At 33.5% G+C, this 24155-nt stretch overlaps 1 protein-coding gene across 1 annotated transcript in view; it reads left to right on the top strand.

The window, feature by feature from the left end:
- Positions 1-13386: 13386 nt before the first annotated feature.
- Positions 13387-24155, top strand: part of LOC148616378 (QRFP-like peptide receptor) — a 32309-nt gene continuing 21540 nt past the window's right edge. Inside the window, exon 1 of the mRNA XM_088583358.1 lies at positions 13387-13966. Within this exon, the coding sequence (XP_088439484.1) occupies positions 13630-13966 (337 nt within the window). The 5' untranslated portion in view covers positions 13387-13629. The remainder of the gene's footprint in view (positions 13967-24155) is intronic.

Genomic DNA, 24155 nt, shown 5'->3' with positions numbered 1-24155 from the left:
AATAAACCATGCACTCAAAGTGGTGTTTAAATTTTAAAAAATCTTATACAAGCATTAGGTAAATTAAGAAAATGGTAAAATGTTAAATTAATTTTATTTACAGTTTGAAATGTTTTTAGCGATTGCGAAGTAAAAGGATGATACAAGACGAACGTAGAAAAAAAATACTCCACATATTATAACCAAAGCATGCGTTTTTCTTTTTGCAAAACTTGTCTGTACAAGATTAAGTTTTAACACACAATGCAATTTCAGGGGCATATTCTTCACTCCAATATGATATGCTTCTAAGACCTCAAAGATCTCAGCTGGGGTTAAGCAAACAAACAATCGTCGTGAACAAAAAATTGTCTTATTTCGGAAATCATAGATAGGTTTTACTCGATTTTATCGACGTCCCAGTAGAAATGTGCTCTACGATGATCGCCATTTCGTGCAAATTTTCATAAACATGTAAACTTGTCCTATTAATACCGGAATAATTCACGGAGTTTTTTTTTTCATTTTTTTACGGACTGGTCATGAATGTCTTTATTTTACCCCGTGATGATATAGCGACCGCACAGGTTAAAATAATGACATTCATGGCCAGCCCGCGGTGAAACAAAAATATAATGAAGTATCCGTGATTCTTTTTACAATTGATGGGTTTAAAATAAGATGAGAAGTTTAGAAATAAACGTGCAAGATAATTAATAGATTACCTAATAAATTTATCAATAAGTTATTCCTGTATAAGTTTATACACTCATTTAAAAAAAACGCTTACGGACATAGAACACGAGGCGCCATGAGTTGGTAATGTGATGAATGGTAATGGTCTGTTTTCTCTTGTTTGAAAGTTTGTTCTGTATCTTCCTCTTTTTGTATTTTAATATTTTCTGGGTTTTTTTAAATTGTTATTAATGTTAATTTTACTTATACCATTGCTTTAATTATGCATTAGATGTTGATTATTGTTGTGTTTCTATAGAATTAGTAGATAAAATTCATTTCCAATAGGGGCACGATACATATAATTAACAAAACATGACATGACATTAGACATACTATAGTGATAGTTCTTTACTATTTTTGTACTCATTTGGTTTGACCGTATTGTAAAGGTTGACTAGATATATAACAAAATATGGCTGAATTTTCAACACAATGTCAGTCTTTAAAGACACGACAAAACAATATATTTTATATCAGAATAACTATTGATGTAAAACATGCATAAATATTTCATGATAGCGGTTTCCTGTCCACAACTCTTGTAAATCAAATTTATCATGCGATTGGTGTTTGAAAAAATAAAGAATTCATAATGTCAGAATGTCGATAGGAGAACAAAGCGAATGAAGTGCAGAAAAAACATTATTAGTGCTTTTAAATGAATATTTTAACAGTATAAAATGTACAGTTTATCAATCTAAATCTTAAAGACATTTTTTTAAATGTAATGTTTACTTCCAGGTGAAGATATAGAACCATTCTTTTTAGTATGTCATATATTTTTTTCAAGTCAAGTGTGGTTTTGTTCAAATTACATCATTCATTAGTTTCGATAATCTTTGAAATGGTAATTGTTATACAGAGCATCTCGGCAGGCTTTCCCTGCCGGCGCACCTTATACCAAATATTGTATACCATGTTGTCCACCAAGTAAATGTCTTAACCACATGTTGTACACCAATTAGCTGTCTCCTCTACAACATGTTGTCCACTAAGTAACTGTCTCTACCCCATCTTGAATACCAAGTTATTGTTTCTACCACATGTTGTCCACTTAGTAATTGTCTCTACTACATATTGAACACCAATCAATTAACTGTCTTAACCACATGATGTCCACCAAGTAACGGTCTCTACCATATGTCGTCCATCAAGTAACTGTAGGCATTTGTCTTGTTTTGCAAACAAAGGTTGTTTTATTCAATTATGAACAAAAATATGTCTTCTTTGTAGTTTTTTTTAACTTTTTGTTTATTTGTTTGTTTGTTTGTTTTTCTTCTTTATGATATACCGTATTTGTTGAATTCGGAGTTCTATATTTGGAATAGAGCTGAAAGGAATGAAAAACTGAAAGTTGTTCGTAGCAACCGACTTTTAAGACAACAAGAAAACTGAGTTGACATTTCCACAAAAGTTGTAGTCTTGCCTCCCGTGTGCATGTTGTCTATCAGCATGGCTTTCGGTCAATAAATACCCATTATCTTCTATTCTTCTATATTATACCACATTTTATTGAAAAAATCCAAATATTTCTTGATAATTCCAGTGTTGTGTTTGAATTTTTAAATGACAAACAAATTCAATCACATTCATATCAGATGAGCCCTCAAGGGCGAGCCCTGATATTAACCATGATGAAGCCACTATCTAAAATAAAATTAAATTCATTCTTTATATCGGTATTTGATTCTTAAAAAACTCATTATCTGAATTTTGTAAAAGATATTACCAAAAAGCATTACTTTAATTGGGGATTATTTTATCGGATGACCACTGATCGTCATACGGTCCTGTCAAAATTTGGCACTACCTCGTTTGATGAAGCGATGTAACAGACGAAGGTTATCAACAAAACTAAAGTTATAACATCCGTTGAGCATTTTTATCAGGATTATTATAATGATTATATAAATTATAAAATGGTGAATTACGGTTTTGCCTGTTCTTACGAAAATAAGGTCACTCTCGTGTATGATGTAAGATTTTTTCTCGAAGTCCAAATGACGATAAACATTGTCAGTTATCTGGTAACCATTAATTTGCTATCTTTTATTTTTAAATAGTACTTTATAGTGACTAGTTTTCAAGTCTCTCAACGTGAGAGCAGACGATTTACATGTACAGGTAAGAATGCAGCAAGTCTTAATTGCGGCTATAGAAAAGTATACCATATTGATTTATTATTCCATTTCATGATAAATGATAAAGAGATTTGTGAGTTTTGTAAATGTATCGTATTTCTTTTGTATTTTTTTTAAATATTAATTACAGTAACGGTTTCAAGTACAAATTTGCTGGTCGTTGTAACGTCATAGCAAAAGGTAATTTCATTGCAAGCAGAGGCCGTTTAACATACCAGTACACGTGGTCCATGCTCCCACTTTTTAGTCGAGTCCGAGTTGCTCATGTATTTTTGTTACTTTGTATGTATTATTTCGGTTATTTAATGTTTTTTGTTGTGTGTGTCTGTTTTCCATGTCTTGTCTTTGTCCATGGATTACATTCATTTGATTTCCGCTAGAATTTCGATCCCCTTGTATACTCTTTCATTGGTTTCTCAAAAAAGGAATCCCTACGCGGATAATTGCAAAGTGACTCGATAATTTCTTGTATCAAGTCAGTTTGCCTGTACACATTAAAGGAATTTACTGAAATTACCAAAAGGAGATTTCGCACATCTAAAAAAAGAAATATTTTGTCTCTTTACTGGAAAACAAGATCTCAAGTACATTGCAAAAACGTAAAACAAACAGTAATCTATATACAAAATGAAGACAACGGAATAAGATACAGTTACATGTAAAAACTCAAGTTAAGAAAAAACAAGACAACACACACAAATCTAATGCAATTAACGTATGACCGCCAAAGCAAACCTGGAACTGACATATTTTGTTTGTGGAAGGAAACATATGCCCGCCTCTTCCAGCGACACTCATCACATTGGAAGTACGTGAAGTCTAGAAGCGCCAAGTGCGGTGGGTTACCAACCCGACAAGACGTAAAATCTTAATGCAGATGAAATGAGTAGTAATACATGGCTAGAGGAGAAAATAGGGTCCCCGTTCAACACAATATCGGTTTTATAGTAGTAAAAAAATATAAAACACATCATACAAATAATTGATAAGAATTCCTTTATTTTTCATTGACAATACTACAAATAGTAGAAAAAATAGCCCTTAAGCACATTTTTGATTATGATCAAGTGAAATATTGTATTTCAATTTGATCTTAGAGTACCCATAAACATGCAACCCCCTTCAACAGAATATAAAGGTATTTCGCCATTGTGAAGTTTGTATTAGTAGGAAAGAGTAATCAAGGGAACCAAGGTTATAGCGGTAATGAAAAGAATGTAATCCAGGAACAAAGCCCAGACATGGAAAACAGACATACACAACAAAGAACATAAAGTAACTAAAATCATACATACAAAGTGACAAAAACAAATGAGCAACTCGGCCTCCACTAAAAACTGGGAGCATGGACCAGGTGCACCGGTAGGTTAAGCATCCTCTGCTTTTCTAGAAACACCCGCCGAGCTGCTTATAAAAAGTCAAATCCGGGGTAGGCAAACGAGGAAAGGAAAACTATGACCCGTTGAATAAATCAGTTGTCATGATGCAGATGGATACACCATAATGATCCATGAGTTCATGATGACGACCATAAAACTTCTATAGTGAGGACCTCAATCTTGTAGCAACATAACCCTGTTCCAGAAAAACAGATTTTGTTAATACTTCATCTCGTGATATTTCAAATGGGAAATTTACAAACTTGTTTTGGAATAAATCAACATTGATCTTTGCGAAATAGTTTGCGTTCTAAACAAATTGTGGTTTCAGTTTATATTTTGGAGCTACTTCCCAATAAGTATAAATGATGTTTAATGATTTGAACTTTCTGACCCGATTTTAATAACCCGACTCTATTTCTGTTTGTTAAAAGAAGAGAAAAAAGGAAAGAAACATTGTCAGGAGACAATAAATCTGTCTACTGTTTCAATGCAATTTATGTTAATGATTAATATTTCTAAAAATGACTAACAAGCACATCTTTGCTTCAAAAGTTCTCCATAAAATCAACAAAAGCATTTATAACTGTTGTATGATACTACCCGTGTAATTTTCTTTAAATTAAAAATTGATATTTCCTTTGTTGTTTGTGATACTTGCATTTCTATTATTGTCATGTAGATTATATTCTTTTGATTTCCGCTAGAATCTTGGTGTCCTTGATTACTTTTATATGAATATTACAACAACGCTATAATACCCTTGTGTGTCTTGTTTCAAGCATTCTTCCCACTTATGTATGAGAAAACAAAATATCTATTGTTGAATAAAAAGATGTATAATTTTAATTAGTAATATCTGTATGACTTTTATAAAATTACTTGATCTTTCATGTAAAGATATTGGCAACAGCAGAGACGTCTGAATTGGATTAGAAAAATGACAAAACTCCCGATTTTGCGAATATTTGAACAGCTATATCTTTGTTAAAAGCACGGTGACCTAGGTTTTTTTAAGCTGATTTCAATGCCTTTATACTTGATACCATTCCATTAAAGGCTTAACCTTAAGCTTAATATTGAAAAACAAAATTTAAAGGAAACAAGTTTATAATACGCCAACATTAATATAATTAAAATTCTAAAATGGCAATTAGAAAATGTTACGGAACTCCCCAGTCCAGATCCATTTGTTTCTTTGCCTCCGTAGTAAAGTGTTCAGGCCAAAAGGCTATTTCATATATTCCACGTCCATTATGTGTAACTCAATTACTGTATCCCCATTTTGCTTACAGAAGGATCTCCATTGATTAACTACCCATAGTGTCCACTTAGTGTTCTTTATTTATATGAATTGTTTTCATTGGTGACGATAGTAGTAAAATGATCTTTCGAATCTGCTTTCCTCAAAATTTAGTTACAGTTAAAAAATGGCAGTTTGAAAAAGATCGAAATCACGGTCTGGGACAAAATTTCTGCATGGCATCATCGAAATTTTCAGCTTTTCATATCCTGCCCGGCAAAAAAGGTGATCCTTGTCTATTTTATCGCCATCTCCGAAAGTGACATAACATCCTCTACTTTCCAGCAAAATTATGAAGTTGCTACGTTATCAACGCCCACTACTGAAAATCTGAGAGAAAATTGCAAAATGACGAACTTAATCTACGGAATTATGCGGCCTAGTTTATGTCGGTGAAACACAAGTACGATAAAACTAACGCGGTCATCGTTCGAGAATTAAAACCTGATTCCCTACAGGTTATCAACATTTTCATCAACAGGATCATTCAATCCTCACTGTGAAAGTTCGTGTTTTGAAAAACGAAATCATCCAAAAAAACAGTTATGTCTCAAGTAAAAGCTATCGAATGGAAAGAGAGGAATAGTGGATACGTAGACCAGGTATTACATTACCTTACGGGTGCAATGACAACATCAAAAGGATAGAAAACCTTTCAAGCCAATATAACAATAACATAAAGGTGGCGAATTTATTTGAAGAAAATCCAAGACGGATAAGAAATCATAACCATCGCCAATATACATCATCTAAAATGCATGATGTATCCATACATTGTCTTCTTCCTTCAATACAAAAACTTCTTGTACTTCATCACATTCGAAGTTACCTCTATTCTATACCTCTCATTCTTCTACACTCCCTTTCCGAAACAGAAACCTATCTCATCATTATAAAAACTGTGGACAGCATTTTGAATATTGGTTTCCACAGACTCTTTAAACCAGTTTGTGTAAAACGTCAAGATACTTTCTTCCACTACCATTTGTCAATAAAGGTAAAGATGCAATTAATTTGGCGAACATCCTCCATTACAAAAACTTGACGAAGAAAATTTCCCCGGATTTCAAGGAAAAATCAATACCGATTATTTCATATTCCTATACTTCACCTATTTCATCAAAAGTTTTCAATTATAAAAGGCTATTGCACGACCTCGAGATTAAGGACTTAACGGCTAAACCACCTCACTGTTCTTGCATAAAACTCTCCATTCAAACATGATCCTACTGGTCACGTCGTTACGGGAGATTTTTAACAACATCAAAAAGGAATCTCTCCGTAAGGTTCCTTTCAAAGGTCCCATGTACCGTGAACCACGCTCCATAGTTGGCATTATAACTTGAAAGTTCTTATAGATGCCGTCGAGGACTACGCAAGAAAATGGATAAAACAAGAACAAGAAGACATTGATTCTTTGTCAGAGAGGGTAAGGTCTTTAATTTTGAAACGTATGAAAGTTTATAGTAGGTCAATGATGTGTCAATGCTTCACCATTTTTCAAAGTCTCCGATGTTGCATAAACGTTCTCTGCTATACATGACAAATAGGTTATCGTACCATCAGACAAAGCCCGAAACAACATTTTTTGTCTGCAAACGTATTTCATCCAATGTTTCTTTTCAGAGGCAGACGTAGAAAATAATAGCTGTAATAAGACCTTTAATGCTTCCACTTTTTCCAAAGAAGAGAGAGCGGAAAAACATAAATCTGTGCTATCCTCTTTTAACCTCTCTAACAAAGACGATGATTGTGGTCTATTTATTAGATTCCTAAACTTCACAAGAATCCATAGAAACAATGCTATATCGCTGGATCTGCAAAATGTACCACCAAACCACTTTCAAAACTTTTAACTTCAATACTCACAGTTGTCAAAGAGGGTCTCCAGTCCTACCACAACATTTGTTACTCCCGTAGTGGTATTAATTCGAAAAATTAGTTGACTTTTCATTCCATATTGTCAACTTTCTTTTCATCTGTGACAATATCCCATCAACACCTGCATATTGACAACTCATATGTTATCCCGTAACTACTTTTTGTACACTTCTTACAAATAGGCTTCTGGAAGAGGGTTGCTGCATAATTGACGTAATCCCTACAGAAGTTTTATGGTCGTCATCATGAACTTTTGGATCTTTACGATGTATCCTTGTACACCATGAAAATTGATTTTGTCAACGTTTCATAATCTTCCTTTACTCTTTCGTCTTCCTTAAACTTGACTTTTTATAAGATACTCGTCGGGTGCTTCTAGAAAAACTTACCCTGCCGGTGCACTTGGTCCATGCTGCCAGGTTTAGTGGAGTGCTAGTAGCTCATTTACTCTTGTTACTTTGTATGTTTATTTTCGTTATGTTATTTTCTTTGTTGTGTTTGTCTGCTTTCCATGTCTAGTCTGATTTCCGCTAGAATATTGCTTCCCTTGATTACATTTATTAATTTTTAATACAACCAAACGTTTTTGATGATTAAAAATTTAATTCGTAAAGGCTGTGCTATATATTTAACTTCATTGCAACCAAATAGTTAAATTCTATTTGTGGAAATATGATTCATGATCTTCGTGATAATATTTCATACATGTATCAAGAACGCCGTTGCCAAATAAATATAAAAATACAAACAGAGTAAAACAATAATAACACTAAATGTATAAAAATTGTCCACAGGTGAAAACCCTCTTTTATTGATTCTATTGTTATCACCATGACCTGATTAACCACCATTCTAAAAGTTTAATTGACGTCACCATGAACTGATTGACCATCATTCTAAAAGTTCAACTGACGTCAATATGACCTGATTGACTATTATTTCAAAATTGTAACTTTTGTCACAAACGCCTGGTTTTCCATCTTATTATGAGCCATCGTCGTCACCACGACTTAATTTAACGTCATTTCAAATGTTCTACTGTCGACAGCATCACCTGATTAACCATTTCTCATATAAAATATGTTTTGCAAAAATTTTCTGTTGACCCTTTGGTGTTCCCATTTTTGTTTCGTTTCATGTACAGGATTTCCTAGGTTTGTTCTTGTTGGAGTTTTCTGTTTAATTTTATCTGCGGATTTCTTCTAGTTTGTACCTTTTGATGTTCCCAGCTGCGTTTTATCATCGGGATTCCCCTGTTTTGTATCGCGCTAGAACTCTAACAAATAGGTTTCTGGAACAGGGTTATGTTGTTACAAGATTGAGGTCATCACTACAGAAGTTTTATGGTCGTCATCATGAACTCATGGATCGTTATGGTGTATCCATCTGCACCATGAAAACTGATTTATTCAACGGGTCATAGTTTTCCTTTCCTCGTTTGTCTACCCCGGACTTGACTTTTTATAAGCAACTCGGCGGGTGTTTCTAAAAAAGCATAGGACGCTTACCCTACTGGTGCACCTGGTCCATACTCCCAGTTTATAGTGGAGTCCGCGTTGCTCATTTGCTTTTGTCACTTTGTATGATTTTAGTTACTTTATGTTCTTTGTTGTGTATGTCTGTTTTCCATGTCTGGTCTTTGTCCCTGGATTATCGCTATAACCTTGGTTCCCTTGATTACTCTTGCACTAATATGGTGTTCCCGTTTTTTTTTTTTACTTTATTAACGAATACCCCCTTGTGTCAACCTTTTGGTGTTTCCGATTTTCCTTATGCACGGATTTCCCCTGGTGTGTAATTTTTGGTTTTCCCGACTTTGTTTTAACTTCGGGATTCCAATTGTGTGTAACTGTTGGTGTTCCCGATTTTGTTTTATCTTCGGGATTCCCATTGTAAGTTTTGCTTTTCCCGATTTTGTTTTATCTTCGGGATTCCCACTGTGTGTAAGTTTTGATGTTCCCGATTTTGTTTTATCTTCGGGATTCCCATCGTGTTTTGGTGTTCCCGATTTTCCCTGGTTTGTACATTTGATTTTGCCTCTTCTTCTCTTTACTGACTTTAAATTAGTCATATATGAAACAAATTTCATCTCAGATTTTCATTAATAGAAATAAACTATTTCCTGTAATTAAATTATGTTCCTTAATAAAGGCATCATTGTTATATTCAACAGATTTTATATAACTAAGCAAACAGAAAGAAAAGCACAATTTATTGCTTTGAACAAATATTCTATTTTTGTATTATTTTAAGTATGCATTTACTACCTTAATCATACACACCGTCCTATTCAAGGATGACTAAATACTCATTCGGCATATCCCCGAAACATACAGTTTGTTTAAATCTAATGATGATTAACATATGAAGGTTTCGTTTGATTAAGAATTGTCTCTGAACTGCACCTTATGTCCATCTTACGCTTTGTTCCCATACTTCACTGAGTTTAAATGCATAAACATGTAAAAATTGGTTAACGATTACAGCAGGATATAAAGATAATTGTCTTGTAGCTATTTTCATGTCCTATAAAATGATTTAATATCTTTTTACATACAAAAGGACCTTGAATCGTGTTATGTTGCAGTTTCCTAAAAACTCATAAAAGCGAGTTGTCTTGGTCTTTGTAAAATTTAAGAATAGAAACATTATACATGTAACAGTAAAATGTAATGCGATGGATGCGATTTTAAGAAAAAAATCAATTGCGATTACAAAGGATTCTATTGTGTTTATTGAAAAAAAATGGTTACTATAGAGCTATTAATCTATGATAAATTATTTTTTATTTTTATTCTATGAAATAGAACTGTCTTTTTCTGAAAAATAAATTAAAATCAGTAGGTGTGAAATTTTGATGTTATAAATAATGAATTCATATAAAATTGTGACTTTTTTTTTTTTATTCTAACTTCACGGCACACTCAAAGAAAAATAAAGATATTGAGTTAGTTAAGGCTTTTATTTCATGTCGCAAGGGATGTTTCTTTACGACCTACCATGATACATGACACCTGATACCCAAAACTACGCAGACTTTTTTCTTACAATTAGGCTTCTGGAAACAGGGTTATGATTCCACAAGATTAAAGTCAAAAACAGAAAACAGAAGTTTTATTGTCGTCATGAATTAACTTGTTGATCGTCATGGTATATCCATCTGCAACATGAGAACCGATATGTTCACTGTTTCATAATTTCCTCTTTCCTCTACCCCGGACGTAACATTTTATGAGCAACTTGGCTAATGTTTCTAGAAAAGTAAAAGTTGCCCTGCTACTGCACCTAGTCCATGCTCCAAGTTTGAATTGAGTCCGGATTGTTTTGATTGTTTATTTGTACGTGTTATTTTGGTTATTTCATGTACTTGTTGTGTGTGTCTTTTTCCCTATTTTTGTCCTCGGAATATACTTTTGATTACCACTTGAATCTTGCTTCTGTTGATAACTCCTGCTTCGTATTAGTGCATGCATGTAAATGCTAAATGTTTAAATTAAAGTAGTGAACCGTGGTCTACTTCCCCAAGCCTTGTAAAAGTACTATTGTTTGTGGGGTACCCATTTTCGTGGTTTTCGTGGTAAAGCCAGTCCACGAAGTTTGGTTCCCATCGAAAAGGAGATTTTAATTGATGTGTACACTGAAAACCTCAAAACGACCAACTTGTGTTTGTTTCTCTAATTCACGAAAATTGATATCCACGAATAATTAAAGTACTTTCACAGTATCACTTTTCAATTGTTACTAAATTATAAAAAAAATCAACATGCTAAATTTATTGAGTGTTACTACGACACTGTGCATTAACAAAGTACCAAACATGTTTAAATGGGGGGGTGCATTATTGTCCGAGAAGCAATAACTAAACGTTAAATAAATGACGAGTTCCTCAAGAACTTCACATACAAGTATGATTTTTTGTGATTTAATGAGTGATCATGTTACAAAATTGGATCACTAATGACATCCAAATATCATATTACTTAAATATTTAAGAGGTGTACCACATTCCAACCTTAGACGTACTCAAACATATTAGTTTATAGGTGAAGGTTTGTATCACGTAACTCATCAACTACAAAAATGTACTACCTTGCACTGATCTATTAAGTAAACCCCCGCTTTTATTTGGGTATATGGTGACCGGGGTATTCATATATCCTTTCGTACTTCCTACGAGGAGGAATGACCCGGCCAGCGAAAGCTATATTTTTTTATATACTAGTTGGCCGAGTGGTCTAGGCCTTGTAGCCTTAAATGTAACAGCGGTACGAGTTCGTGACATTCTGAGATGTTTATATATATATGTGTGTGTGTGTGTGTGTGTGTGTGTGTGTGTGTGTGTGCCTTTGATAGAGTACAATCACCCACAGCCTGCGTGATTCGGCTTCTGAATCTATGTTTTGATCTTGAACTTTATTAGTTTTATGCTGAAGAAGGATATCGGTTAATCGAAATATCTAATGTAAATTTTACCATCATGTGGTGATGTTAAACATATTTAGACGTTTATTCAATTTTTTGTTATGTTCCGCATCGTTTTTAACGATCCATCACCCCGTAACAGTGATTGTTGACTTTTATTTGGACGATTAATTTATATATATTTATTCTTAAAAAGCAGAATAAATATAAATGAATCGAGATCAAAAACAAATGCTTTTGAAAAAAAAATATGTTCAGAATACAATGGCTGCAAAATTTATTGGAACGAAGAAGTAATCAAGGGATTCGAGTGGTATTTAAAAGGATATATATCAAGGATAAAGACTAGACAGAGAAAATAAACACACACAATAAAGTTCATGAAAAAAAAAAAACACACACACACACACAAAGAAACTAAAATATGTTAACAACCCGCGATCCACTAAAAACTCGGACTATGGACCAGGTGCACTGGTAATGTAAGATTCGTCTGCTTTTCCAAAAAAACAGCGGCTGAGTTGCTTATGCGACCATAAAATTTCTGTAGTGATGACTTATCTTGTAGCAATATAACCCTGTTACAGAAGGTTAATTGTAAGAAGTCTTGCACGGCACAAAAAGTCCGGGTAGTTTCGGTTTAGTCATTAGTTTTTCATTTCCGTTGATCTATAAATGTAGGTCATGATATGAGGCTGACTTCGTAGTGTCTGTTGTGTCCCTTATCTGAAGTTCTTTGGGCTAGATGCGATGTGTAATTGAAACTAGGATTGTTTAAAGAAAACTGAGATCAAAGGATCTGGCTAAAAAAATCTTCATTCTTTTGGGTCAGACCAGCTATAAAGTCAACCTCAGAAGAGTGAAGGAATAAGTCAGCGAGTATAACGGAGCACAATTTTTTTCCTATTGGAATGCCGACCGTCTGTTAATATTACTTAAGACAAAGTTACATTCCAAAGGTTTAATTTCACCAGAGATTACATTTTTTTTCTATTTAGAGTTATACATGTGTTATGTGTCATCAGAGGAGACGTGACAAGAACACATACAATAATAATAAGACATAAATAGCTATAATTGTGTAATTGCTGTCTTGAAGCAGGGAACAATATCCGAAGACTGACAAGTTTTAAGGTAAGGGCTGTTAAAATGTGAAGATTTATTTCATTCTGTCATACTTAGTTGTTGTCTTTTTTGGGTGTATTAAGTTCCGATAGATGCATAATTATTACACAAAGTATAATTTTTTCTATTCGAACGCACATGTTCCACTATCGCAGACTTAGTTATGAATATGTTAAACAGAATAGATCCGGTTGTTTGAAACAATAATGGCTACGACATGTGGTAATATTTAAAATATTTCTACATGTGTAGTGACATAACCGTAATGAACAGTAATAATATTCACATAATAGCGTAGATGCATTAATAAATATTAAATTACAATAATACTAACACAGATGTTAACCTTCTACGTTGTAAGAAAATTGTCAATTTACAATAATTACAGAGAAAATCTGTAATAATCATTAGTGAGCTTTATAATTTTCACGTAAATGGAGAAATAAAATCTGGGTTTTAATTTACTACCTTAGAATAAATTTTACGCTGTGGAATGTCTTAACTACAATTGGCTGGCGAAAAATCGAAGATAAGACTGCATTGTCATCTGGTTGTTTTTATAAAAAAAAAATGTTTTAATGCTGTTACCAAACAAAACAACGACTGGGTGCAATTTATTTCCTATACTTAGACGAGTCGAATTGATGTATTTGTGAACAGAATGTCGGGAAATAATACATATATCAATTCTACTGACGATTCTGTTGATTTTAACAGTTTCATCAACCAATCGATTTCGTTTCAAAGACAGGTGCCCGAACCACCGAAATATCTTCTTATCTTGGCGACCATATTTTATATATTGATTTTTATTCTAGGAGTATTTGGGAATATAATTGTGATATTAGTAATATTTGTTAATAAGAACATGAGAAGTACTGTTAATATGTTCCTTGTTAACCTGTGTGTTGCTGATTTACTCGTCATGATGATTTGTATGCCACCGACACTCGTGGAACTTCATTTCAAAGAAATATGGTACCTTGGCAAATTTATGTGTGAGTATGTATAGTTATAAGTAGTGAACTTTTCTTATTTAGGTGGCTCTAGAACAAGTGCACCGGGCGCGCACCCTTCCGTTTATTGGAAAATTTTGTAGAAATGAAAAGTCACTGAAGTGTGACGATGTGCGTCCCCTCTAGAGAACATATTTAAATATTGAATATTACACACATACTTATGATTTCTATACAATTTGTCCTGTTTGTTTGATTGTTTTTACCTAAGTTGTTCTGTTAAAAATATCTGAACTAAAAGGCACCCAAAGCAACAATTATGTCGACACGTGGTATATGATTAGATTCTTTTGTCTCCATTAGTTTATTCAGTATTCATCCAGTTCTTTCAATCACAGGCATTTCTTTTTTTGATTGGCTAAAATTAGCGCACTTAGATCTAGCTCTTATATAGTTAAAGCATGCATATTTCCCCACCTTTTACATTATCTAAACTTAAATAATAAAGGAGTGGTGAGTTCGAAAATCAATCTTAAATTTACCATGTCATAGCCACTAAGTGATGGATGGATGGATGGATGGATGGAAGCTGCAAACGCCAAATTTAATGCAGCATTGATTAGTGTCAAGATTTTTTGGTATAAAAATAGTACATTTCCACAATTTATCTGCTGGAACCTTAAGGGCTGTTCACACAAAAAAAAACATTAACTGCATAGAAATGTTTTCCGCACTTAAACATATCACACCAAAAGCCGTTAACAAACATAATATCACACCAATAGCCATTAACAAATATAATTTCACACAAATAGCAGTTAACGAACGTCAGTCTAAAGAGCTTTCCCTGTAAGTATACCAAATAACCTATGGAAAATGAAAACTTCAATTTCATTACCATTTTCTTTTTTTTCAGATGAGTAATTGTATAGGTGCTTTTTTTTAAAATGAGTTTACACCCCTAATATTCGGTTTGCAGCTGTTTTAATTCCCAGGAATTTGCGTTAATGATGTCAGCTGCAAATGATACGCCCTAGACGACTGGAAATGCTCAGAAATAATCAGTCAAAAATTTGTTTCCAAGAACCTGTTATAATGATTTGAGAACGTGACCATTTGGTGACAAGCTTAACACATAGCAACACATGACGATAAAATAAACGAAGTAAATCCAAAAATATATAAGTAAAAAAAATATATAAGTAAAACAATGATATAAAAATATCTCATTTGACTTGTGAAATTAAAAGTATTTTGAGAGTATAATAACTATGTACGGACCTCCACCTCCGACTTCAGGACGTCAATGAATAATTTCTATGAATAATTTCTTTAGTTTTGGATTCGTGCAGGTCTTGAATTATTTGAGGATCTCCGGAAATCGAATTGTGTAGATCCAGAAATAATTAAAGAAGTCCTGAAACATCATCTGACCTGTAAAGTTAAAAGTATTTTGAGATTATGTATAAGGGTCTGAAAATTCTTAACGATGTTAAAACTGTAAAATTTACAAATTTTTTTGTCGTTGCCTTCACGGGACTCGAACTAATATCGATGTGACATCTATTGTAATACCGCCAGCGCCCTAGACCACTCGACCATCTAGGTTATATTAAAATATACATGTAGTTTTCGCTGGCCGAGTCTTTTCTCTAAGGATTAAACTAAGGTTGTAACTTAGTACAAGATGTATGGTAGTACGGAGCAGCTCTTCTAGGTGTTATGTAATTTTCATAATTTAAGGAGGTCTTTAATTATTTATGGACTGCCACAATTCAATTCAGTTTTAGGGCCTCCTGAATTATTTCACGACCTCCATAAATGTTCGTTTTATTTCAGGTGGTCCTTAAATCGATGCCAAGAAATCAAATAAATAATTAAAGGCCTGTCTAGCCTCCTAGAAATAAAGCACTCAGTCTACCTACTATGTTAAATGAATAAGATATAAACTAAGACACTCTCTATACCATCAAGAAATCTTTCATATGAGGATCCAATGGGGGCTCGATGAGAATAACGTGTGTGTGTGTGTGTGTGTGTGCATTTAAAAAGTGTTTTCATCATTTTCATCAATATGCTCAAACAATTATTGACAGTATTATTGTATAATTTAGAACTGATATAATTATGAGCTATCTATGACAAGCTTCCTCAAAATTTAATGTACATTTAGGTGTTTGTTGCCTATAATAATGTCGCCCATGTAACATATTCCATTCTTCCCCGAGTACAAGAACATGAGACTAAAATCGCAGCAAACATACATGTAGTTTTTCTTTCGCATGATTTTTTTAATTGTATAATCATTGTACTTAGGTGAATCTAGACAAAGATACATTTTATTAATTTCAAACACTATTTAAAGAAATTTTAGGATGTATAAAGTGACAACCATTAGATTATTAGGACCTGGCAGATTTTTAAGATAAATAATCTGCCTCTGATTATGTAGAAAATAAATAATCTGGTCTCATCATACCAGAAAATAAATAGTCTGACTTTTCAAATTGCTAAAAAATTAAATATTCTGACCTGCGCAAACCTTTCTTTTTTTTTTAAATTGGCTTGCTACGCTCGCCATAGTTTCATAAAATAGAAAAATATGCATGTTTAAATACTCAACAAGTTTTATACAACACCCTAATAGTCTTCAGTGGCAATAGGAAAATGCTATTATCAGAAATGTTGAATTTGGTATGGTGTAATGGTCTTATTCTCCTATACTTCTTCCTGTTTTTATATAAACAACCCTAGGGCATTGATAATACCAACATAATGTAATTACATACAAGGAAATAAAGATATATGGCTGTTTGACTTATTTTACTATAAAAATTTAATAGCAGACAGTTGAATTAGCTACATCTTTTAATTGAGTAATTGTTGAAATCACATCGATAAGGCCAGAAAGTATCAATTTTTATAACATTTTGGAAAAAAATATGCAATAAACAGGAATGTCTGTTTAGACATATGCAATTAAGAGGGATTTTTAAATGGAAGAGATGGGTAATGATTTGGTTCCTGAAAATGCTATGCAATTAACAGAAATATGCAATACTCAGGTATGCAATTAAGATGAATCCTCTGTACATAAATTACTTTAATGGGGTATATTCAAATAGATAGATATGCGAATCTGTCCCCTAAAAAGTCCATCGCAACAAATTCCGCTACATTGGTAACATATTTCAAGTCCAGGAATGCCACCTGTTGTATATTATAGAGACTATGCCCTGTATTATAGAGAATGAACTTCATCTAATAATATCTTTAATAATAAACATAAAAAGTAACACATGCTTTGATATAGAACCCGAACCACATATTTTGGTAACCCGGATGTGCATATTTAAATTTTTATAGACGAAATGACTCTATTATGAGCATGGAAAATAAATAATCTATCCAAGGTTATAATGGAAATAAGTAATCTGACTTGAACAAGGCAGGAAAAAATCTCTGACCTGAAAATACTGCTAGGCCCACTTCCTCCCTTAAGAATCTAATGGTCGTCCCCTAATCGGTTAATTTTCACATAATCTATTAAAATTCTTTTTATCAAGTATAAGATCTAGAGCTTGATAAATCATGTAAACAATTGTTTGGTGTTTTTTGTTTTTTTTATAATATAACCTTAAAAGGCGGATGTCTAATCTTGTACTCCTCTACACCTTTTTGATCTTTTGATGATATCAAACAGGATATAGCAAAAATATAGATAGAAACTGTTAGTCGTCAGTTTAGTAAATTATGTGTATGTGTTAAAGGGGCCAATGTTCCTAAACTCTATTTTTTCTCATAAAGTGCAATGTAATGTAATCATGAGTAAGTTCTAAATAAAAATAGGCAAATGGTAGTCTGGAAACATTTAATTTTAATTTCTGGGTCGATCAACTCCTGAACCTCCGAATTTAAAATGATGAAGTACTGGTATCCTTAACACGGGTGAAAAAACAGATTTTCAAAACATTTTTAGAAATGAGAAAACTAGCGTTCCACCCTTCATAGCCTTGCTTTTCTGTGTTTTTTGGGGTTTTTTTGGGTTTTTTTCTTTGTTTTTGTTTTTTTTTGTTTTTGTTTTTTTTTTGTTGTTGTTGTTTTGTTGTTTTGTTTTTGTTTTGTTTTGTTTTGTTTTTGTTTCTTCTTCTTCTTCTTTTAAAGATCGTATGACATACGACCTATACGATCGTCGTTATATCAATTTCATTTTCGAAACAAGAGGCCGAGTTGGTCTATCGGGGCATCAGTTAAATTCCGAGAATGACCACGGCAATGGTCTAATATGTACATTTTATCCTTGAAAACTTGTGACTGTAGTCGACCACGGTAAGTTTTTTTAATTTTCCCCAGATGTTCTTTACGCATGTTCCAACGTGATATTTCTTCAAGTAAGCGATACGTTCATGTAAACCGTATTTCATTATATAATATTCCTTAGGACATTATTCCCTTGGCCGCACAATTTTTTTTCCAATCAATGACGCAGATTGTTGGTAACTTTTACCTAGATCGTCATCCAGTCTTCTTTGTCAACGTCTCGATCATTCTGCATCTTTTCGTGGTTTTTCCTGAGACAAGATTTCTAATTACTTGACTTCTGCTCTGCTTCTGTGCTGATGACGTACTTGGCGACTTAATATCATGACAAATCGTATTTGCAAAAAGAAGTTCGTTCCTTACACTTTTTTCCTGATCTTTGGACAGATTCATATCTTTCGGCTGTTGTTCTTTTTTTCGATCTTGGCGTGCGTGCACTGCCGCTTGTTTCTTGTCGTTTGGCCCTTTGTAGTGGGCGTGCTGCTCATCTGTATTTTCTTTTGAGTGCATCATGTTTCGATTATAACCTTTTCATTTCTTCTTTAATCTTATGAATTCTTTACTAATTCTCATTTTTGGACCATTTACTTTCTATTGGAATCTCTAGAATGCTGAACGACAAGCCTAGCATTTGAAGTTACGGAAAACGATGTATTACTTTCATATCTACTAGTTGAAGATTCAGGCGGCTGGTTGTTCCCTTGTATACTAGCTGTAGGGTAGCATTTTTCTTTGTCCTATTATGTCTGAGATAATCCTTCTTGTAGTCATTTCTTTGTTTTATTTTCTTTCGGTTTAGCTGACTATTCGGAACATTACTCTGTCTTCTCCGCCTTCCCTTTTCTTTCTAGATATCCTACATAGTCTTTTTCTTTTAATCTCTGTCTGTATTATTTCTGGATTTGAGCTTCCGATTTTACCATGTCTGTAAAAAAACTAATGAAGTATTTAAAAAAGACAAAACCAAAATAGCGTGTCATGTTGTTTTATATTATTCTCAAATATGCACGATGTGGAATTTACCCGCTAGAACTTGAGAGAGGGAGATACCGCGGAGTTCCAGTAGAAAGGAGATTTTATAAAGTATGTAACCAAGGTGCAATGGAAGACGAAAAACATTTTATTCTCTACTGTCAACGGTACTCGATGCAGAGAGAAATTTTTATCAGAGATTATTGCTCCCAGTTTCTAGTGGAGGCGGAGTTGCTCATTTGCCTTTGTTACTTTGTATGTATGATTTTGGTTATTTTATGTACTTTGTTGTGTATGTCTGGTCTTTGTCCCTGGATTACATTCTTTTGATTTCCGCTATAACCTTGGTTCCCTTGATTACTCTTTGAAGAAACAACGATGTATTATATTCTTCAGTTTTGAGTCGGGATTTTAACTGAGTATGAGAAATAGAAGTATAAAAAGAAACTTTACTTGTTCACAAACCCAAAACTATAACTGATTCTCTTAATATTAATAGTAGATCCTTCATCAAAACGTAATTCCTTGTTTTGTTGGTTTTTTGTGGTTTTGTTGTTGCTTTGTTTTTATGTATTTTGTTGTTGTTGTTTTTTTTATTGGTTTTGTTTGTTATGGTTTTTTTTTTTTTTGGGGGGGGGGGGTTTGTTGTTGTTTTGATTTTTCGTTGTTTTGTTTATTGGTTTTTTTTTGTTTTGTGTGTGTGTGTGTTTGTGTATGTTTGTGTGGAGGGGGTATTTGAACAATGGCGTGTGGAACAATCGACGATACTGATATCACATATCAAACAAGTTTATACAAAATAACCTGGTTTCTTAAATAGAACCATCCAACCAGAAAGCTTGTTACAAACCAATACAATTATCAGTTTAATACGGCTGTGAATCTGACCTCAGTTTCAAGTTGCACGCACATTTCTTTGATATATGGATTTAGTGTGGGGTGGTTATAAACTATGGTTTGCTAATTTGCACCCAATTTTTGCACAAAATTAACAAAGTTTTGAAATCTCTCCCATGATCAACCAATGAAAATATCATGGAATCACTAAATAACTGTTCAAATCAAAAGCCAAGAACATATCAATATTGATTCAATCTTTTTATAAATACATTTCATATCACATTATGAAAAAATAGTTCCTGAATCTAGGATAATGGAAATAATAATTTCTTTTACATTTGCATGTTCTTGAAGCGTAAGCCTGAAATCTGAGTGTATTTTTACATTTAACTATCGCTGCAATTTTCTTTGATTTCAGTTTAAGATTTAGGTTTTTAACATGACGACTCGCTGTAATGAAATAATTATCCATTAACCTTTTTTTCAAATGCTTGTATTGGTTTTACTTAACATGCACCTAGGAAATTCAAATAAAAAAAAAACTATTAATAAAAAATATACGAACCATCTGTTTGATAAGATCTATGGGTATAAAGTTTTTTTAGAACGTTATCAGTTTTCAGTTATGCTCCTGGTAAAAATATACTCTATAATAGACTTATGGTATTTATAGCTCATAAATTACCCTAAAGGAGGATGCAGCACATGTATTATGATTACCTTGTTTTTCCTCTTATTGATATTCCCTGTCTCGAATATCCACCTCCTTTCTTCGTTCGTCATGTTGGACTGTTATTTGTGTTTTAATTGTCCAGCTGTCATCATTTTGTCATACCAAAACTCGACACGACAAAAAAATGTTAATACTCATTACGAAATTTTTTCAGTCAGTTCTAAATGATTTATATTTTATAATTTCATTTTATTATTTCCTCAATTAATCGTTTTCATTTGTAAGAAAAGTGATATAGTGAACTAGTTTCTGTCCAATTTTTACTGACAACAAAGGGCAGTGGGGAATTCACTATAACCAAAATTTTGCATTAAATCAACAAAATTTTGCAACATAAGGCAGTGGGGATTTTACCCCCTGATCCGTCTGCCTGGCTCCGCCATTGCTGACATTGTGTACCTATATCGCTCTTTGAAAATGAAAATCATAAGAGCAAGTCAGATGTATTTTTCTTTGATTCAACAGAATAAAAAAGTAACAAAAACACTGACTCCTTGTCTATCTGTTTGTAGAAAGTCGTTTCTTTAAGAAGTAATCTCAACTTTTCATCAGTTAGCAAGTACTGCTCTATATCGAATGCTCTAGACTTTTGATTGACAAGTAATTAGAGTGATTGTCTAAAACATCAGGGCTTCACCAAAAAATTTAAAAAAATCTCTCATTTAAAAAAAAATAGATCCTCCGTCAATTACTAGGTGCTATAGGAGTTATAAGCTAACAGTGCAGAGCTTCGTTTGTATATATTTCCACAGACATTGTGGCAGACAGGAATTCAAAATTAAACAAATGAGATTAACGAAACATTCGATTCATTTTTTCAAGTACATTTTTAGACGTTCATCAATTACTGTGTGCTCATTTTCTTATGTTGAAACATTCGTGATTAGAATGGGGAACGGGGTATTTACGACCAAGGGACGTTTACACTAGGAAAACGGACGATACACAATGAGTTACACAAATGAACTTCAAGAGTATCGTAAAACGAAAACGGAAAGAACCCATTTTTTTATTTGTGCATATACTTGATAGTGCAGGTCAAGTATTCAACATTATTATGTTCTCATAAATGTTTTGAAATTGGGTTGGATTTTTAGTCTCCTTTAACACGTCATTTCATGATCACAGATATATGTACCGCTGCATTCAAGTTTTTCGATGTGAAAAGGGACATTTACTTATCAACGGGGCTGCAGTTATGTTATTTACTGCTAACTCATCGACCAAGGGTATATAAATATGACTAAATCAGGTTATTAAGTCAAATGTTAACTACAATACAGCCTAGGCCAACTTTCCCGGTATTTTGTTTATTGAAATGTACTAACAGGTAAATGATATTAGTAAGCATCAAAATACGTCACGAATCGATGATGTATTTGCTTCAGTTGAAAACACCTGGAAAATAGGTATAACAACATGAACTTTCCCGTGAAAAAATAATAATCAGCGAGCACCGTGAGCTTTACTATACATGTACCGTCTGTGCGAGACCCTTAAAAATAATAAAGGACATTACAAAGGGGGGGGGGTTGATCCGGATGAAAAAGTTTTGCTTCACAAGTGCAACATTTTAATTTATCTTTAAGCAGCAAGCGAAATCAATATTTCTATTTGAAAATATGTCTTGTTAATTAATGTTTTTTTTTTTATAAATGAATAAGTTTTCACCCCAAAATATTCCAATCACATACCCCCTTTCCCTCGCTCTCAAAATGCTCGATAACTTTATAGCACTTTGCAATAATTTACATTTTTTATCCCTTAAGGGCTTCTCTAGCAACACCCATTTCAGTTTTGGTCGGTCATATATATCTGTACAGATACCGGAAATATTACAGTTCTCCACAGATGGTGGGAATATTTTACACATATCATGTGACGTAAACAAATTCAGACGACAGCTGCAAATTCAAAGCAAGAAAATGATTGCCTTTCCTATCTTAGGAAAGCTACAAGTGTATGCTTCGATTTTGATAATGTAATCGGATTTTTTTCAAGGCGGGCTAGGTTCTTGGCAACAGCGACAGTGGAATAGCGGAGATACACGTACGTACATTCGTTAGTATGTTGGGGAACCTTAAGGAAAATTTAGGAAGTACACGTAATAACCATACTGCTCACACCGCTTCGCGGTTTTCGCTATGACTAATCGGTTATCGAAAGGAAGAAATGTCATTTTAATGATAACATTTTTAAAAATTAAAAACATAAAAAAATATTTCTTTTCATGTTTTGAACTCCAACCAAAAAACTCTCCGCTTTTAAACTACAGTCGTTTGCCATGAATAAGTTCGCAAAATGGCCGACGTCGAACTGTCTTGCTAATAAAATCACAACAATACCATGCATATTTCTATTGTAAAAGCTTAAATGTACTTACATGAAAACATTAATACTTTGTTATATGTCCATGTGAACGTAATACAGTCCGTACTCTCTTGGGCAAACTTGCGTAAAGGCTTCTAATGTAGTGCAAAGGTAGACGAATCCAAATGTCAAGAACCACTCATCCAAGTAGGCAGCGTTATAAATTTCATTTACCCTTCTTTGAACCCGAGCTTTAACCACCTTCCACACAGTTTCAATAATATTGATATCTGGACTTGGTAAAGTATTTATTTCATTTCCTTGTATCCATTGATTTGACCGCAACGAGACGTGGCAAGGTGCATTGTCTTCTTGAAAAGTCCATTGACGATATGAGAAGTGCCGAGCAACAAAAGGCCACAAAAATCATCAAGAATAGATATATACTTTTCGCTATTCATGTTTCCTTGCACAGGTATAAGAGTCCCCACTCCATAGTACGTTATACAGCCTCAAAACATCATTGATGCACGACAATTATTCTCCAAGTCACCACGAACACCAACACATTCTGGATGTAATCTTTCGGTAGATTTGCGCCAGACATAAATTTTGTTTTTTCCCAACATTATTTTTGTTTCATCACAATTATTTTTAACAGTCCAGTGAAGTTTTTCTCGGCAAAAGCGCCTCCGTTTCTTACGATTTACCACAGATATTGTGGTTTTCTTGGAAACGATCCGGCGTTTGTACCCCTCATGAAATGATCGTCTACAAACAGTTCTGGTAGACAAATCACATCCAGTTCTAGCATTAAATCTAGCAGTAAGATCTATTAATGTTTGTCTACGATTGGACTTTACTGACCGAAACAAAATCCTGTCGCAGTGGGAAAGCCGCGCTGACAGGAGAGTTCCACTTTTTCATCACGCGGGAAAGGGGAGACAATGTAATTTTCGTTTCGCGTTTTGTTGTAAAGAAACCGGAAGTAAACATGCTTGCTAAAAAAACATAAAATGCACCCTTTTCACAGAGTAAATCGCTAAAATATTTAAA

Source organism: Perna viridis, chromosome 5 (genome assembly GCF_037379345.1).
Source record: "Perna viridis isolate PV_CMFRI_1.1 ecotype Kerala chromosome 5, ASM3737934v1, whole genome shotgun sequence".
NCBI lineage: Eukaryota > Metazoa > Mollusca > Bivalvia > Mytilida > Mytilidae > Perna > Perna viridis.
The sequence above is the reverse complement of the archived record's forward strand: the minus strand, read 5'-3'. Positions and strand labels throughout refer to the sequence as shown.